General features: G+C 39.6%; 1 protein-coding gene across 1 annotated transcript in view; it reads left to right on the top strand.

Annotated features, from left to right (window-relative positions):
* tubgcp3 (tubulin, gamma complex associated protein 3) overlaps positions 1-20,357 on the top strand; it is a 58,625-nt gene that overhangs the window by 24,767 nt on the left and 13,501 nt on the right. Inside the window, exons 10-17 of the mRNA XM_043691221.1 lie at positions 2,778-2,910; positions 4,446-4,612; positions 7,627-7,737; positions 9,866-9,977; positions 10,473-10,662; positions 13,473-13,608; positions 14,418-14,486; positions 15,859-15,994. Of these exons, the coding sequence (XP_043547156.1) occupies positions 2,778-2,910; positions 4,446-4,612; positions 7,627-7,737; positions 9,866-9,977; positions 10,473-10,662; positions 13,473-13,608; positions 14,418-14,486; positions 15,859-15,994 (1,054 nt within the window). The remainder of the gene's footprint in view (positions 1-2,777; positions 2,911-4,445; positions 4,613-7,626; positions 7,738-9,865; positions 9,978-10,472; positions 10,663-13,472; positions 13,609-14,417; positions 14,487-15,858; positions 15,995-20,357) is intronic.

Genomic DNA, 20,357 nt, shown 5'->3' on the forward strand with positions numbered 1-20,357 from the left:
CTCAACATAAGTTGCCTCCCATTTATGGAAGGGGAATTTGAGGCTTGACTATCAAATTAAACAATGCGGTGTATAGTATTTCCTTACCTGGGTTTACTGTGTATTTTCCCCACATTAATAGCCATTTGCAACTTCATAACTTAATTCCTGATGAAGAGCTTATGCTTATGCTCGAAACTTCAATTCTCCTGCTCCTCTGATGTTGTCTTACCGGCTGTGCTATTCCAGCACCACACTCTTCGACTCTGATATCCAGCATCAGCAGTCCTCACCTTCACGTTCCCTGCATAACCTATCTAGGTTGCTTTCAACTTTGCCTGCCTTTTCATTGCTGTTGACCATCTCCCTGCAAAAGGTCCTTCACTACCAGTAGATTCTGGCATTCAGCATTTAGAGGACAAGACTTGCATGTTGTACAGTGGAAAAAGCAAAATACTGTCTCAGTATAACAGAACAATTTGAAACATCAAATATTTATCATTAGAATGGAAATAGATTAAAGATGCAGTAAGTCACAGATGCATTTTCAAGGTTTAAGGCCATGATCGTTGCTTATAAGACGGTAATGGTTAGTCTGTGGCTGACAAATAACCGCAATATAATTCCATTAAATGTTTCCCTGTTTTATTTGTAGATTAACAATTCTGGTTAAAGCTATGGAAAGATGTTTTCCTCATTTAACTTTGTAATTTGATCTATTGATGGCTCAAATCCCTTGTTGTAGAACTTTAGAGGTTACGATAAGGAATAGATATCTTTAATATTGCAGGCGATGCTGTGCTTTTGCATGTTGAGTTTTCTCATTGGCAGTCTGTCAGATCTTTTAACAACAACGTGAATTTATATTGTGCCTTTAACATGTCCCAACCATATAGCCAAAGTTCTATTAATTATATTTGGATGAAAGCTCTGGTGTTGTGAAGCTTAGTGGAAATTCAAACTGAATTTCATCCACCTATCTTCTCTAACTTTTTGGGGGGGAAATAATTGAGTTTGAAAGGATGAAAATTATGGATTGTGTTGCTGAAAACTTGCAGAATTGGAAAAATATCAAAGGGCAGTAGCTATACTCATTGAACTTTGGAAAAAAAACTGATGAGAGAAAGGAAAGGAAAATGTAGGTAATTGAAGTTCTGGAAAAGAATGATTTGAAATATGGGTTAGGAGTCCTAATTTGAAATTATTCACAAGGAAGGAAAGGGAGCCTGCATTGTGAACAACTTTTTTTTTCTTGAATCATGCTCAGAGTTAACATATGAGGTATCTCACATTTCAGCTTTGGGGGCAGTGATCTTGTATGCCTTGCGTTCATAAACAATTTGAGGGGAAGTGCAGGTTTGATAGTGTTGTGGAAATGTCTAATTGAATGGATCATGTGTTTTGAAAGTTTCTTTCTTTCACTGTGTCCTCATCGGTGCTTCTCAACTGTCTTGTCTTTGCATTTATTTTCCATTCCACTTTGACCAACTCAATCTCATGTCTTTTGCAAGTGCCTTTATTTAAGATTAAGCTACTAGTTTCAAACTCCCATTTCTCTCCTTCAAGACAAAGGTGAAATTCTATCACAGAATCATAGAGTTTTACAGTTGTTTGTTCCTGTTGCTTTTGTTGCCATCTATCTGTGTCATTGGCAAATCTGGATTTATGACACCCTACACTGTCATCTTAGCTGTTCATAAACATGGTCAATGGTTGAACCATCAACAGAAATCCCTGTGTGACACCAAACCTGCTGCCCCACCCAACCAAAAAAAACCCAGAAACATCTGGAACATTCAAAGTGGATCCATTGCATTCACTGTTTCCAAAGCCAAACGTACACTCAAGGTCTCACTCTACTTGCTCATCCCCTTCTTCTGTTTGCTGGTCACTCATTCCCCTCTGCCGTAGTGACAGTGTCCTGAAACATTGACTCCCTCTTGTGAATGCACAATAGTTTGTAGTGTCCCCAGCTGCCACTCAGGCTCCTAAATCCAGATCTTGACTTGCCCAAGGCAGAGGCACCTCCTGCACACATGGCCATCCTGACCCACCAGGAGAATCTCGAGTTTCCCACATCGAGGCAGGCCAGTCATGGGCATGAGCTCCCCTAATATATTTTAATTCAACAGAATACGGACCGTATGTTTCATTTGAGGTTCTAAAATGCTAATTATCTATGTAACATTTTTTAAGGTAGATTTGTGTCCTTAAATCAATATCCAGTCACAAGAACCAACGGAATAATACCTACCATTTTCCTCCCTGGATTGAAGATAAGCTCTTGAGACAATATAAAATTGATCTCTGCTTCTGGGGCCTCTCTGCTCTCGCTCCTCCTTTTGAACCACCATTCCTGAATCCCACACTGGGTCTGTTTGCTTATAAATTTGGAGCATTCGTGGCAGGAAGGCTATCCAGCTGTAAAACCATCTGATTAATCCAAATAACGTGTGGTCAACCAATATTGTGGTGAATCTGTGTAACATAGGAAAGGCTGAAAGAGAGAGGAAGGAAACAGGTGACCAGGGTCAATGTCTTAGGTTTGACAGAAAGGGAATTGTGAGGTTATGAAATGAGTAATTGAAAGTAATTGTCCAGGACTTTTGTCTTGGGATGCACTAGAAAATTGCACTTGAGATTTATAAACATTTGTTGAAATTAAACTCAGCAAGTACATAGAGAAGACACTAAATACATTCTTCTGGGTCCTGGGTTGATTGTGGTGTGATTCCCTGTAATTTGTATAATTGTAGTTGAAGTTCATTTGCCATTTTCTTTCAAATTGAAACCCACAGATACAAGTGGAAGATGACCAAGGTGTAAATGTTGGTCTGGAAAACAGCCTAACACTCCGCCGCCTACTGATTTGGACCTATGATCCCAAGATGAGACTGAAGACACTTGCAGCACTTGTTGATCATTGCCAGGGTCAGTCAGGATGTTTTAAGTTTCAGCACCATTTTGCAAATTAAAAAAGGACGTGCCTTTGTTTCTCACTTTTTTAAAAAGAAGTCATTAGGAAGACGCAACCAGGAACCAAATTGGATGTTAACGTTTATTTCATCTAATTGTTCATGTTGGTGACAAACTCAATTTTTATTTGCTTAACTGAATATTTTACGAGTAGTTATGAATGGAACTGAAACAAAATGGTAAAGGAATGCTAGCGGGTGTCCAAGAGATCATTGGTGAGTTGATTACTATTTATAGCATATAAGAAATAGCTTAGGACTGAAGCCAAAGTATGAAATCTGGTACAAGTTACAATGGGGGAGGTCATATGATAAAAGACCAGACAATCCAAAAGCTGAAGAAACTAGTTACTTTGTGGAGGTGGATTAATGAGTGCCAGGTAATATTTAGTACAGATAGGGTAATGAGATTGGCAATGGGGAAATCAAAGAGAGTACACAACGAACTATCTCTGAATTAAAGGACACCACTCTGGAGTGTGATCTGGGCTATTGATGTAAAATTCAGGGTCACCAGTTTAATGCGTAACTGCACAAAAAAAAAGTAACAATATCATTGCATTTATTATTAGGTCAGTAGAGTATTGGTTTTTACAGGGGATAATACATTAGGCAATCTCAGTTGGAGCATTGGATGCAGCCTGAAACTTGGAGCCCCAACAAACTTGGAGCACTGGGCACATTTTCATCCAGAGTGCTGCAGCAAAGATGTCTTGGAACTGGAGTCAGTACAGAAAAGAGAAACAAATTTATAATTAGTTTAAGGAATCTGACCTGGGAGGAGCTAGGGAAAATTTCCTTCTCTGGCAGAGCGAAGGATACAGGTGGGCCAAGATTATTGAAGGGTTGAAGAGTGTGAGAGAATCCGTTAATGGAATCTGGTGTGTGTGGAATAGACTCTAAAACCAGGAATCAGAAAGGATGAATGGGTCACTAAGAGACGGACAATGTAGGTTGTCACTCTTATTCACAGATTGTGTTAATATTGGGATGGACTGGCCATGAATGACATAAAACACATTGTTTGAGAAAACATCTGTAAGTGGGGAGATGTTTGAGAGAGTGAAAGAGTTAGTTTATGGAATTGTTGAGGTGAATTGCAGTTTGTTTTTTGCAAATTTCTACTTGTGAGATAAAATAGTACAGAAAAATGTGAAATAAGGTCAGATTTATTAGTGCAGAAGTTCAAATGTTCTGGATTCATTTTTTCATTATGTATTAATTGTGTTTAACTTTATGCAACTTGTGAAGATTAGCTGGAGATTCAGTTGTGGCCCTCAGGACATTCTGAAATTGATGGGATCATGTTGTGAGGTGTATATTTCTAATGTATATTCTGTAAATGAAAGCTTATGTAACTGTGTAAAGATTGAAGGATAGAAGCACAGACAATGCTGGGCTTTCTAGATAAAACAAGCTAAATTCCTTAAAGGTATAAAATGTTCTTAAATTTAGAAAGGGTGGTGTAATTTCCTGTTTTGGTTTGCTCAGGAAGAAAAGGCGGAGAGTTAGCATCTGCTGTCCATGCTTATACTAAGACTGGAGACCCATACATGAGATCACTGGTGCAACACATTCTTAGCCTCGTATCACATCCCATCCTTAACTTCCTTTACCGCTGGATTTATGATGGAGAGTTGGAGGATACATACCATGAGGTAAACTATTTTCATTTGTGTGTCTCCCACTGTGTTTCTTAAGATAAGTTGGAGGATATGGATTGTAATATGCACTAGTCACCCAAACAACAATGGCTTCACAGCTTATCCGAGTTGAAAATCCTCTACCACAATTATTTCTCCTCTTCCATCTACCTGCCCCAATTCCTTTGATGTCTGCTTTTCCAATCTCAGCAATTTATGTAATGTTTTGTTTAGCACACTAAATGCAGTGATAAGCAGGTCTTTGTAATTTCTTGAGGTAGAATCAAGCTGTTGCACATGGTGGAAATGGAGACTTGGAGACATTGATGCTTAAGTTTATGCAATTGCCTTTATTCGTTAAAAGCATGGAAATTATGACGGCTCTTGAAGAAAAACAAGTAACTCAATAAAGCAAAGATAACATGAGTAGGAAAAATATCAGCTCAAATAAATGCATATTGTAACAGACTCTCGCAATCTTTGTGCCAACTGTTGAGGAAGTTGATTTTTAATTTAGATGTGAAACGTGAGCATTGCTGGCAAAGCTAACATTTATTAGCTATCTTGAACTGCTGCAGAGAAGGTGTTAATAAACCACTTTTGTGAATGATTGCAGTCTATCTGCATGTAGGTACAACCACAGTGGTGGTTTACTATTTCAACAGAGCAACAAGTGGATGTTTTAGAAGATTAGCTGACAATAGGAAATTCTCAAAGGAAGTTACACTTGCATTTCTGGTTTCTGCAGTTTGCTTTGCCTATATACAGTAAATAAAAACAATATGGGTTACTGTGAAGATTTATACAAATTACTATCTGTATCCAGTGTTACTGTGTAAAAACCTGTGGCCTCTATCACCGAGAAGAAGGGCATCAGGTGCATGAAAAGCCCATTCCCTTCGAGTCATAGATCCTCTTGACTTGAAATTATGTTATTGTTCCTCTGTCATCACTGAATCAAAATTCTAGAACTTTTGAACCACTACATCCGTGGGAGTTCTTTTCCCAATGGATTCATAGAATCCCTACAATGCATTTGGTCCCGAGAGTCTGCATCAACCTTCCAAAGACCATACCACCCTATCCCCATAACATTGCATTTACAATGGCTAATCCACCATCTTGTACATTCCTGGTCACTATGGTGCAATTTATCCTGGTCCGTCCACTTACCTTGCACATTATTGGACTGTGAGAGGAAATCAGAACACCTGGTGGAAAGACACACTGATTCGGAGAGAATGCAAACATTTACGGTCACCCAAGGCTGGAACTGAACCCAGTTCCCTGGTACTGTGAGGTAGCAGTACTAACCTCTGAGCCAATGTGCTGCCCACAGGACTGCAGAATTTGAAGGCGGCAACTCACCACTGCCTTCTCGAGCAGTTAAGAATGGGCAATAAATGCTGACCTTAGTAGTAATGCCTACATGCAAGATTAAATTGCAAAAATTAAAAATCACTCTGTACTCCATATATTGTATCTAATTCCACAAATCACTGTGGTATTTTATGGTAACCTTTGATAGTCTTTCTGTCTTTTAAACAAAAGTCATGCTACCATTACAACAGAATTCTGGCATTGCTATTAATTGAGATGTGTAATTTATATTCTGTAACTACTGTATTGCAATAGCAAACTACATCTATAAGTAGATATGCTACCATAAATCAGGGCTGTTCAGTCTGCTCGTTGTAATCGTCCTTGCCTGTTATTCCGTGCATGCAAAGTTTGCAAGTAGACAACTTCAAGGAGAGGCTGCAATTTGCTGTATCCCTGCAATCCTATTTTGGATTATGTTGGAATTAATATAAAGTTCAGATCTATTAATTGTATCCAAGCCATTTGTAATGAAAAGAGGTGAAGTGGGGAATTCCGAGCAGTCCCATTCATCACTGCCAGTTTGTACGGTGTACAAGATGCACCACAGAAATTCACCAACATTACTTAGATTATATTTTCCAAACCCATAACCACTACCATCTAGAAGGACAGGAGCAACGGATACATGGGAACGCAACCATCTGCAGCTTCCCATCCTAGGGACACGTCATCCTGACCTTGAAATACATCACATTTCCTTCAGTGTCACTCCCTAATGGCATTGTGCGTCTACAATGCCAAATGGACTGCGTGGTTCAAGAAGGCAACTGAGGATGGTAATATTTGCTTGCTTAGTCATTGATGCCCACATTCCAAGTTGCAAGACAAACCAATGTATAAGTGAAGGTATGCGGTGATCAGTGTCTAATCGCACAGATTCCTGCTTTGCTATTCCCCATCACAGCAGTTGTAATTGTGCTGTTGGTAACCTTGGAAATTATTTATTTTTAGGGTTGTGTCTCATCTTTGGCCTTTTGCCACCAAACCATTACATTGTTGTCAATTTAATTGTTTTTTTGTGCTTTTTAGAATCCATTAATGTAAAATTGACTAAAGCTTGTTCCTTTTAGACAAATGCTGATTGAATAGAGTAACATTTACAGTGAAGGGAGCACTTAATGAATACTGTAATTATGCAAATCATAGCTTATAACAATAATTAACGGAAATAAAAATCAAAATTATCAAACCATGAGGTCAGAAGTTTTTGTTTGCTGAGCTGCAACCACTGAATTCTTCACTAACAACTCTAAACTTATTAGCTAGCTTTTATTAGCCCTTCCTGTTGATTGATAGATAGCTCAATTCATCCTTGTTTTACCCATAAAGTTAGAATAAAATTAAGTCATGCCATTAAAGTGAGGTTGACTGAGTTGTACTTGTTCACTGCCTCAGCATTTTATTTTGAATCCTAGAAAATTGCTGCCTTGTGTAATTTACTACCAATTACGAAGGTATAATCAGAAGTTTAAACAAGTGTCCGTGGCAAGCATAATTGTTAAATTAGAGCTTTAGTAACCACTGAGCTTGTGAAAGTGCCTAAGCATCTCTGGTTAACAGAATATTGTATTGTTATGCTTGTACGCAGAATTATTATTATTATTATTACTAAGTATGTCACACCTTTTCCTCACTATTGTTTGAAGTTTTTTGTAGCTTCCGATCCAACAGTGAAGGCTGACAGACTGTGGCATGACAAATATACACTGAGAAAGTCAATGATCCCTTCCTTCATCACAATGGATAAGGCCAGAAAGGTGACTACTCAAGGATTATTCCAAAATGTTTAAAGCCATAGCTTCATTTGTACCTAGACATTTACACACTTCTGCCATTTCTGTATCTTAGCAGGAGAATTACATAATGAAATCCTGATAAGGCCGTTGATGGTGCAGGTGCTTTGGACACTGTTGTCCTCCCAGTTAGGGACAGTGTTGACTCTGTCCTAGGCTGTGTGATCAGGTGGATATAAAAGATTATTTGAGAAGAGAACAGGGAGTTTTACAGTGAACTAGCCTTTATTTTCCCAGCAATAAACATCAATAACTAGTTGTTGATTTAAGCTAATGCTTGAGAGACTTCGGCTTTGTCTGGATAACTTCAAAAACAGTGACTGCACTTCAACGTTGATGTATTGGCTGTACAAATACTTTGGTGTACGCAAAGTGCTGGGCACTATGTAAATGCACGTACTTTTCTTCCCCTCCCTGTTACTTTTGAATCTTTATTAAAATACTTAACACGTAATCAGTCGACTTTATAAAGTGCCTATTAGGATTAAATGATTTCAGAAACACCTTTCTAAACCAGTGTATGGTATGTAACTGTGGGTATGGTAACAGAGTCAGATTCTGGGCTAATAATCTAGAGACATGAACTAATAATTCAGAAATGTGTTCAAATCCCAAAACAACTGTGGGGAATTGACATTCAGCTAATGAAATAAATTTTGGAATTGAAAAAGCCAAATCAGTCATCTTGACTATGAATGAACTGAATTGTCATTAAAAACACAACTGATTCACTACTATCCTGACCCAGACTAGGTTTTTTTATGACTCTTGGCCAATGACAACATTAATGTTATTGACCTTTATCTACCCTAACAAGCTACTCAGTTGTCGTCATCATCATGTTCCCGAGGCCAATTAAGAATGAGCAATAAATGTAAAGTGGGCATATTGGCACATTCCATGAATAAATAATTTCTGTGTTGTGGTGTCGCCATACATAGCTGTACTGAAATATTTATTCTGCAATTTTAATTTAAGCTGTGCCAAAATGTTAACTTATCAGATCTCCCCTAAAGTGATCCTGAAATTTAAATTTGACTTATTGAAAGCCACTTTGCATTGTCACAGATGCTAGTCATTGTCATGATCCCTTAAACCTGAACCTGTGGGAACCGTTGGGAGCCCATTTCATTAAAAGCCCTGGAGGTAGAAACATAAGTTTTAAATTTTGTGTGCAAATGAATATTGTACAAGGAGCATTATTCATTAATGGTTAAACAAGGTCAACATTCTCTATAATAAGGAGTTTTTGTTTCAGGGAACTGTAGGACATTTATTTAGGGGATAATCGGTTAGTAAAACAGTTTTTATTTTAAGCGTAGGTATTCAACTGCAGCTTCATCTCACGTTTTGGAGCAGTGTTTTAAAGTGCTAGCTGAATGTGTGCTTTTCCAAAAATATACTAAAGAACTGCGGGTGCTGGAAATCAGAAACAAAAACAGAAATTGCTGGGCACACTCAGCAGGTCTTGCAGTATCTTTGCAGAGAAAGCAAAGTTAATGTTTGGGTCCAGTAACCCCTTTGCAATTCCTGCTTTCTGTGTTTCTCCAACTGATTCCAGAATGCTTTTGATACCATAGAGTCGTGGAGTCATACAGCTCAGAATCAGACCCTTCGGTCCAACTCGTCCATGCCACCTAGAAATCCTAAACTGATCTAGTCCCATTTGCTAGCATTTGGCCCATATCTCTCTTAACCCTTCCTATTCAAGTATCCATCCAGATGCTTTTAAATGTTGCACTTGTACCAGCATCCACCACTTCCTTTGCCAGCTCGTTCCATACATGCTGTACTCTGTGTTACCCCTCAGGTCTCTTTTAAATCTTTCCCCTCTTGCCTTTCAATCTATGCCCTCTAGGTTTGGACTCCCCTACACTGGGAAAAGACATTGGCTACTTCTTGAGGGATTAGTGAGCCCTGACCAGCACCTGCACCATGCTCAATTCCCAAACTGCACCCAGGCGTTTGATCTCTGCTGGAAAGACCCATTTGGCTTCAGTGGCCCTTGTCTTAAGCTAGGTTTAGCAGAAGTTGGATAAATGTGTTCCTTTTCACATCTCTAAAAACGCAAGGTTTTTTTTTTCTGCCTCAGGTACTTTTGATTGGAAAATCTATCAATTTCTTGCATCAAGTGTGTCAGGACCGAACTCCAACAGCAAAGATGATGATGGCTGTGACAAAATCAGCTGTTTCACCGAAAGATGGTAAAAATATTGTATTTCACACAAATCTTAGTAGCTTTCAAAGTACTCTGCCTTTCAGGTTACTGTATAATGAACTTGAAAGTGATAAAGAAATTGAAGGAAAGATAAAGGCATGTACTTCATGGGTTTGTCTTTTTTGTGCTAGACCATTGTGGTTTGATGGATTGTTTGTGAACCAGAGCACTAACTCTTATTAATTGATATGTAAAATAATGAATGTGATGCCTAACCAAACAATAATAAAATGAAGGTATCCTTATTAAATAGTTTAAGTCAAATGGTTTGTGTATGAAAGTGGATTATCTATTTGCTTTGTGAATAATTCATCAGATAGCACTTTTAAAGCTAAAATATGTTTGTATAAGATTTCTTGTAAGTTGAAAAATTGTGAATGATTATATGCAACTCACTGAACCATTAAATTGCACTCAGTTGTTACATAAAGTATCAGGTACATTGATATGTTTGATTTTAGTTTTGTTAATTCAATTCTAGCTGCTGAGTTGTTCACTGATTTGGAAGGTGCTTTTCAAGAAAAGATTGATTCAGCTTATCATTTAACCAGCAAATACCTACTGGATGTCCTCAACCAGAATTATCATTTGCTGGAGCACATTAAGGCTGTGCGGCGTTACTTGCTGTTAGGTCAAGGAGATTTTGTTCGACACCTCATGGACTTATTGAAGTGAGTACTTAACTCTTTCATGTTAGCGAGATATGTGAATGTATTGTAAGATGAGAGAATCATGACTGAAGTTAGGCAGGAAGTGGTTACTGACTGGCTAATGTCCAGTACAACTACTGATTCACTAGATTGTGGTAATTCTGTCAGCACTTTCAACAACTTTGAGCAGGGGATTGGGGAACTGCTGTTTAACCCTTTGCGAAAAGGCATGATCCTCAGTTTGACCCACTGGAAGGAACAGCTGATAAATCAAAAGGTGAAGCAACGTCTGTGAGGGAAATACTTGGAAATAGCTCTTGATTCCCAAATGATATTGCATAAAACACTTGGAATGTTAGTGAGACATTGTCCAGTCCAATGACAGAAGTTCAGATAATGAATTCCCAGTGGGTTGGAGTTGTTCATTATCCTGCAGAGCTGAAAATGTGTTGCTGGAAAAGCGCAGCAGGTCAGGCAGCATCCAGGGAACAGGAGAATCGACGTTTCGGGCATAAGCCCTTCTTCAGAATTCCTGAAGAAGGGCTTATGCCCGAAACGTCGATTCTCCTGTTCCCTGGATGCTGCCTGACCTGCTGCGCTTTTCCAGCAACACATTTTCAGCTCTGATCTCCAGCATCTGCAGACCTCACTTTCTCCTCATTATCCTGCAGAATCATGTAGGCATCTGCATATGACTTCATCGACCTTAAATGCAATTTTAAGAGAATTACATGGGATAGTTTTTAGGAATGTGAGCACATTTCCCAGCAAGTCTGTTCCTTGTTCATAAGTCAACCAAGTTTCATCATGTACCTCGATCCCTTCTCTTCACCCACCCAAGTCATCTTTTAACCCCATTTATACTGTACACTTCAAAGAATGTTACCATAACTGTTCCACGTTATTCTCTAGATGAATGAGTTCCACCTCACTTCACCCTCGATCTTTCCCTTTTTTTTTTGTTAAAATCTCCCCTGTAATGCAGTATTCAAATCTTCCATCATAGCAAAACATTTGCCTAATCCGTTTACTTCATTCCCGCCATAATTTTCAAATCAGTTGCTCCAAAGGCATTTCGTGTCCACATAAAGTCAATCTAACTTATTTAACCTTTTCTCATATTCACTAAATCTCATCACACTTTGTAACTCATGCAGATTTCCATGGCACACTTGCACTTGATTGATAGAAGGGAGAGATGAAGAGCCCAGCTAAAGAGGGAGAGATCACTCCTGTCAGAGTTTAATGGACAGAGATGAGCAAGTTTATCAAAGCGACTCAGGGGAAGTAGGAACTCTCTCGCGTAGAGTAAGTTTGGATTATTTTAAATACAGCATACTCTAATTATGAAGGTTTTGGATTGCCCCCATCCCTACCTCCCAAAGTGTGCTATGGACGTTTTTGAGGCTGGGTTTCAAAATTATTACAAAAATTATTTATGCTGAGTAGCCCAGCTCTGTCTCCACTTATGGACCTGGGTTATGAATCTGTGTTAGATCTGTCATCAACATCTTGCATTTGTACAGCAAAATTTAAAGTAGGGAAATCCCAAAGTTCTCTACATAAATGCTTTCAGCAATGCTGAGCCAAATAAGGAGATTTTATGAGGGGGGGGCAGCGAACAAACTTGTGGTCAGAAAGGCGTTTTAAGTTGGGGGAAGTTAGTGAGTGGGTGGAAGATGTTAAACAGGGAATTTACGAACTTGAGGTCTTGTTGGCTGAAAGCAAATAGCCAATGGTGACAAAAGAAGGAAGAGTACAAACACGGTCAGTGTTGTTCCTCCAACTCAGAAAATGACCGAGTTCAGTGAAACCATCACATTAGAAAGAAAAGTGTTACTGAGAGGCTGGGGCTAATGCATGTTGCTGTAACTGAAAAAGAACTTTGATAAAAGTTTGTGATAACTAATATGAAGTGCTCAGTGTTGATATCTTATGACAACACTGTAAACATATTCCACGATTTCTTTTCAAACTGTGGTGACGTTGATAAGCACTTTTTAAAGATTGGACGCTTAACAAGTGTCTTCAATGTAAAATCAAATTCAAAGACCCTTCTCACAGGCTTGATGAAAAAAGACAGTAGAAGAAACTGAGGAGGCTGCCCAGAAATAGTGCATTAATGATTAATGAAGAGAATATGAGTGTGTGGGACCTTTAACAGCTGATGGCATGGATCCTGATGGTGTGACTTAGTGCTCAATGTGGCTGGAATGAGAGCATAGATTTTGGAAATCTTGGATGTGAAAACAGACAGGATTTGTGGACATGAAATAACAAAGAATTTATTTTTGAGACCCTGTTCTGGAGCCATTGTAAATATACATTGTTGAGATGTGACAGAATTTTGCTTGAGTTAACAGTTACAAGAGGAGGGGGATGACAGGGAGAGCATCAACGTAGTGATGTCTGGGTCAAAAGAAGATGAGAAGATACAGAGCAGAGGTGGATGGAAACATTCAGTTTTTGTTATGGAAGTGATATGAAATTTAAAACTAAACTTGCTGTAAAAAAAACATTCTTGGAATTATGAATGATTTGAATTTGCCTGAGACTGCAGAGGTTACAAGAATCATTAGCAATGCAGCAGACTGATGATGATGATGATGACATCAGTCTATTTATCAGCCTTCATGTGGAATTGATTATCAGACAATATCCAATCTAATGAGTCTCTATCCTTTGACGTGATTTAGCTTGAGTTTACACACATGTGATGTGTTTGTAGTCTGTTCTGAAGTTCTGTCAAGTTAGTCAAATGAGCCATGGGATAATTGTGGTAGGAAATAAAATTGTTAGTGATTTTGTATGGCACCATTGTTGTATTATAGGCCAGAGCTGGTGCGATCAGCCTCAACATTGTATCAGCATAATCTGACTGGAATCCTTGAGACAGCTGTCAGAGCCACCAATGCACAGTTCGATAGCCCTGAGATTCTGAAACGTCTGGATGTTCGCCTTCTGGAGGTAACTAATAATATGGATGAAACGAACACAGAAAATTCAGGAGAAACTCTTCAGGTTTGGCAGTACCTGTGGAGAGAGAAGCAGAACTAACGTTTCGAGTTCACTGAGTCTTTGATTCTGAAGAAAGGTCAAACTGGACACAATGTTAACTGTGTTTTTCTCCATCAGAGTGCTGTGAGATCTGGTAGGTTTGTCCAGCATTTTCTGTATTTGTTTCAACTTTCTAGTTTCCATTAGTATTTTGCTTTTGTTTTACAATGTGTGCACATGAAGCAAATATAAAGCAAGTGCTATATGCTTTAATTTCACTTTCGGGCTGGCAGTCCAATCTGATAGTATGAAGATATCTTCATTGTAACTATCATGGATAAAATGGAAAGCTTCTGTTGCTAACATGAGACATGTTTGGCTCATATACCTTGTTTGAAGGCTTTGGTCAATAAGTGTTATACTGTGACTTTGACTATTGTGTATAATTTTTCTGTGGACTGGAAGTATCTTCAGTGATGTATTTTCAGGTCCAGCTCATTGAGGGCTGATTGGTAACATCACAATATGAAATTGCAGTCAGACTTCCAATTAGCTGTAAACACAGGAACCCTTTTCCACACTGCTCAAACACTTGTGATTGTGGCAGTCATATCATCTTAAGCAAATTAGTAGCTACACAATATTGCAGAAAGCTACATGCCTACAAACAAACAAGCCAGTTACAAACAGTGTTCCCTTTAATTCGAACTGAGATTCAAGGGAACGTGAGTACTGCCATTGTCTCTAAACTTACTGTCCCCCTTTTTCATTCTTTTTAGATATCAGCTGGAGATACAGGTTGGGATGTCTTCAGTTTGGATTATCATGTTGATGGCCCAATTGCAACAGTAAGTTCATGTACAGTGAAGAGGTAATTGTAGGAATTCTGGAAATAGATCTGGATGATTCAGAACCTGAGCACTTTGTTGTAAAGTTAGTTTCATGGTGGTTCTTAAAAAGCTTCTTATTTCATTGCACTCAACCTGAAAGTGAATTGAGTCAATAATTTATGAGAGCTAAAAGATTTGCAGTTTTAAAAATTAATACCATCTGTGGTATTTTACAATGACCCAGTGTTTTCTTGTAATAGCTTAAACAGAGTTCTTGTAGTTCACCAACAATAAATTATTTGGCTTTTCTGTACTTAGGCAAAAGTGGTCAACCAGAAATTGAAATCCTTATGTTATTTTTGTTTGTAAAAAGACTCAAAATCACATTTGTAGCTGCAGAAATTCATGATCAGTGTACTCCAAGTGCAATATCACTTTGGACAATGACATTCTAATAATTTCATCACTAATATTAACGTTAGAAAATTTCTGTTCATTTTCCATCCTCCTCCTAAGAGGACAATTCCACCCATCCTTACGTCTGTACTCTCTTCCCAACACCCCCATGCATGCTGCCCTCCTAGCAAACCCTCTGCACTTTCCACCTATTCTCCCATCTTTTCCTTATTTCCCTCAACCCTACCCCTTGTCCCCACCCCCATTCCTACTGTACCTTCCTATTTCCTCTTTTACTCCACTCACTTTGTCCCTGAACCCTACTCCATCTTCAACCTGCTCATTAACTCTACTCTCTTGACACACTTCCCTCTCTACACCCCCTGTACCAAATCCACCACCCTGCCAGCTCTCCCTTTTTCTTCCCCACACCTCAACCTGGCCATCCTCTGTTGGATAAGGACCATGCAGGTACCATGATTATGACCGACAATAGATCTCTGAAGCAAGAAAGTTAAACTATGCAGTGTTGAATGTAAACAGCAATATAAAGCTGGTTCCTGTGACCCCAGTCCTTCCTTCCTTCCTATTTAGCTGTGGTAATGTTTCATCAAGTATTCTGTTGACTGATAATCACTGATTCTTTCTCTACCGATATACATCAATGTCAAAAAAACACCTCTGCTTCTATCTTCTTTTCAGCTGGTCTATCTTTTAAGATCCCAACCTCTACACGATTGGCTCAATCTGATGTCACGATCTCTCTCCTTTTGCCTTGTCTGTTTTTATTTTCACTTCTACTCCTCTCCACTCCTCCCCCAACCCCTCTGACATCCTTTTATGTAAACCCACTGCAACCCATTGCAACCAGACTCTATCAAAGATGTGTTTGTTCAGCATCCTAGGTGAGGTAACTTTGGTGAGAATGCGTACTTTGGGAACCTATGCCTTTTGGCAGTTGTTAATGTTTTATTTTCTGTGTGTTCTGCTTTAGGTATTTACTCGAGAGTGTATGAGCCATTATTTAAGAGTATTCAACTTTCTCTGGCGAGCAAAGCGAATGGAGTACATTCTCACTGATATCTGGAAAGGGCAAATGTGTCATGCTAAACTACTGAAAAACATACCAGGTACAAATTTACTTTGAGCCTTCTCCCTCTTTCCCTGCTGTAATCACGCACCACACTTCCCTAGCCTCTTGTGAAGGACCATCTTCTGCTGCAGTTTGATATTATAGCATTTCACTCTGAACAGCATGTCTTAGTTCGGACTGAGGAGGCTAACAGTTCAACCCTTGTATTAGCATTTTTGTGCTCCTTTTGGTCTGAGTCACAGGACAGTATTAGGGATTGAATCTAGTTTTTCCTCTTTATTGTTTCCTCCTGAATTAGCTACAGCACACAGAATTGACTATGACTGAGACTAACTAACAGGAGTTCAGTCTGAGACTCTTGATGCTTCCTTGTATCTATCGTCTATGCTCCAGCAACCTTGAAAGACAATGGATCTCACCTAGAGAATGTTAGCTGGACTCCTTGTGACAAATGACAGAGGATCAGTGTAAATATTGTTGTTCAAGCCTGTAAACACTTGAATGGGTTGTGAAAAATAAACTCACTTGCTCTCTATTGGAACTTGCGTGAATAAATGTAGCTGAAAATGTGTTGCTGGAAAAGCACAGCAGGTCAGGCAGCATCCAAGGAGCAGGAGAATCGACGTTTCGGGCATGAGCCCTTCTTCAGGAATGAGGAGAGTGTGCCAAGCAGGCTAAGATAAAAGCTAGGGAGGAGGGACTTGGGGGAGGGGCGTTGGAAATGTGATAGGTGGAAGGAGGTTAAGGTGAGGGTGATAGGCTGGAGTGGGGGTGGGGCGGAGAGGTCAGGAAGAAGATTGCAGGGTAGGTGCTGAGTTCGAGGGATTTGACTGAGACAAGGTGGGGGGAGGGGAAATGAGGAAACTGGAGAAATCTGAGTTCATCCCTTGTGTTTGGAGGGGCGGAAGATGAGGCGCTGTTATCCCTCTTTTCCTTGTTTTTTTATCTTGTTGTCTACAACTCACTGACACATTGAATGCATGAGAATCATCCTAGTAAAAGGAGTGCCATCCTTTTACTAGACAGTATCACTATTGGATGTGTATCCAGGCATGATTCCAACCCTGGAACATTGCTAATTGTATTCATTTCCACTGCACCACGATCTCACCCGGACTGCTTTGACAGTACCTTCCAAACCAGCAACCTCTATCACCTAGAAGGACATAGCAGCAGATGAATGAGAACAGTACCATCTTGGAGTTTCCCTTTGAGTTTATGATCATCCTGACATGGAACAATATCACTGTTCCTTCAGTGTCTCTGGGTCAGAATCACGGAACTTTTTTTGTTAAACAACAAAACAGCACTTGGTCTGCAGCTCACCCCTACCTTCTCAAGAACACCTCGGTATAGGCAAAAAGTGCTGGTCGAGCCAGTGAGGCCCATGCCCAGTGTGGAACTTCAGAACTGAGCTGAAGAAGCAATTTATTGATGTGTGGGATGTAGGTGTCCCTGGCTGGCCAGCATTTATTGGCTGTTCCTGGTTGCCCCTTGAGAAGATCGTGGTGAGCAGCCACCTTGAACTGCTGCAGTCCACCTGCCTTGGATTGACCCACAATGCCATTCGGGAGAGAATTCAAGATTTTGACCCCCAATGCAGGGGGGTTGAATATATAACCCATCTTGCTAGAGTACTGTGTTAGTCTACCCTTTTCTGCTTGATAATGTGATTGAGAGATACTTGAAATGTGTAGAAGAATCAGTAAGCTTTTCTGATGCTCAAATTTTGATTATCAGATTTTTTATTCTTCTCAGTGTGGTTTCAGAATAATCCACCAGAGGGCAGAAGGAGATGAGAATGACAGGAATAAAAACAAAAAGTACTGGAAATGCTGAGCATTTTAAGCAGTATCTATTGAGTGTTATGATCGTAGTGAAAATGGGCTATCAATATTCAGCTTTCATCATGAATTTTAATACTTTTGACCTAAAATGGCTGTGTGATCACATCATAAGTTCGGGAAACCAAATGGAACGTGCAAAACTGGCTTCGTCAAAATTACCATTTTAATCACGAGGTGCTGAAATGCAGTAAGCTGTCAAGAAATTCCCATCTCCTCTTTTACTCTCACTTGCATGGAAAATTCAAATTAAGAAATAAAAGTTGTCTACAACTGTCCGGCTTGAAGTGGAGCAATGACACAGACCCCAGAATCCACAAAGTAACTTCTCATCATTTATATAAATGGTTTGGATGTGAGCATAAGAGGTATTGTTAGTAAGTTTGCAGATGACACCAAAATTGGTGTTGTCCTGGACAGCAAAGGAGGTTACCTCCAGATTACAACTGGATCTTGATCAGATTGGCCAATGGGCTGAGCAGTGGCAGATGGAGTTTAATTTCGATAAATGCGAGGTGCTGCATTTTGGGAAAGCAAATCTTAGCAGGACTTATGCACTTAATGGTAAGGTCCTAGGGAATGTTGCTGAACAAAGGACCTTGGAGTGAAGGTTCATAATTCCTTGAAAGTAGAGTCTAAGTAGATAGGATAGGATAGGATAGTGAAGAAGACACTTGGTATGCTTTCCATTGGTATGATTCCTGAAGAAGGGCTTTTGCCCGAAACGTCGATTCTCCTGTTCCCTGGATGCTGCCTGACCTGCTGCGCTTTTCCAGCAACACATTTTCAGCTCTGATCTCCAGCATCTGCAGACCTCACTTTCTCCTCAATGCTTTCCTTTATTGGTCAGAGTATTGAGTACAGGAGTTGGGAGGTCATGTTGCAGCTGTACAGGACATTGGTTAGGCCACTTTTGGAATATTGTGTGCAGTTCTGGTCTCCCTCCTATTGGAAGAAGGTTGTGAAACGTGAAAGGGTCCAGAAAAGATTTACAAGGATGTTGCCAGGTTGGAGGATTTGAGTTTAGGGAGAGGCTGAACAGGCTGGGGCTCTCTTCCCTGGGTGTTGGCAGCTGAGGGGTGACCTTTGTAGAGGTTTATAAAATCATGAGGGACATGGATAGGATAAATAGACAAAGCCTTTTTCCCTGTGGTTGGGGAGTCCAGAACTGGAGGGTATTGGTCTACGGTGAGAAGGGAAAGATATAAAAGGGACCTGAGGGGCAGCTTTTTCACGCAGCGGATGGTGTGTGTATGGAGTGAGCTGCCAGAGGAAGTGGTGGAGGTTGGTACAAATGCAGCATTTAAAAGGCATCTGGATGGCTATATGAATAGGAAGGGTTTGGAGGGATATGGGCTCAGGGGTGGCAAATGGGACTAGATTAGGTTATGGTATCTGGTTGGCATGAACAAGTTGGACCTAAAGGTCTGTTTCTGTGCTGTACTTCTCTATGACTCTAACAGTAGTTCAACAGCCTTGGAGTAACCATGAAGAGAAAACTATTAAGGTGGACCTTCAACAGCAAAGATCCTGAAAGCTTCTGCCTATCTCCCGCTCTCGATGTCTGAAACAGAGGCAAGTGAAAAAATCAAGTTGCAACATTGAGAAATGAAAGTTATGCTCATTCCTGAGTAAATGACAGTAGCTAACCGGTTGGGACTCTGGTTTCGCTCGCGCAAGTTGAGGATTCTTAAATGCTTCAAATTACAACAGCTTGTGCATTCCTATCTGTATGGATAGATTACTATCACCCTCATTTGTCCTTTAAGGTTGTTACTTATGCATTAGATGTTGCATTGTGTAGTTTAAGGAAGAGCAAACCAGGAAGATGCTCTGGTATAGAGAATAAAATCAGAATGGCAGTCAACATAAAATGAAAGTCAAAAAGGTTACACAAACATGTAAATAGTAAAAATGGATAGTGTGAAATTTGAAAGAGGTACTGGAAAGACTGATTGTTCTTCAGGTTAGACAAGTCAACTGCTCTGGTTGCTAAAGGAAAGCAAGAGTGGAGATGTGGAAAGGCTTGCCTTAATTTTTCAATCTTCCCTAGATATGCCCGACATACCAGAGTATGGTAGTTTTGACCCCCTTACTCAAGAAAGGCTGCGAGGACAGTTTTAGCAACTATAGGCCAGTTAATCTAAAATCAATGGGAGGAAAGGTTTTCAAATCCATACTCAAAGAAATAATTAATAGAAACTTGGAGAGTTTTGACTTAATTAAGGAGAGCCAGCATGGATTTGCAAAAGGCAGATCCTGGTTGAATAACCTAATTGAAGTTTTGATTAATAGAGAAAGTTGAAGGTTGATGTGAATATGGTGGCTCTTATCCATGTAGATTTTATGGACGGCATGGAAGGTTGATTAACAAAATTGAGCCTCGTGGAGTTGGAAGGTCAGTGTAAAATTGGATTTTAAAAGATTGGCCTAAGGGCAGAAAAGCAAGTTGTGGTGATTGCTTTTCCAGCTGGAGGTTGATAGCTTTACCAAGAGTCAGGGTTATGGTTACTGCTTTTTTATTTTGACTATTTATGTGACTTAGTGTAATATGAA

The sequence above is a fragment of the Chiloscyllium plagiosum genome, chromosome 6, assembly GCF_004010195.1.
Source record: "Chiloscyllium plagiosum isolate BGI_BamShark_2017 chromosome 6, ASM401019v2, whole genome shotgun sequence".
Classification (NCBI taxonomy): Eukaryota; Metazoa; Chordata; class Chondrichthyes; order Orectolobiformes; family Hemiscylliidae; genus Chiloscyllium; species Chiloscyllium plagiosum.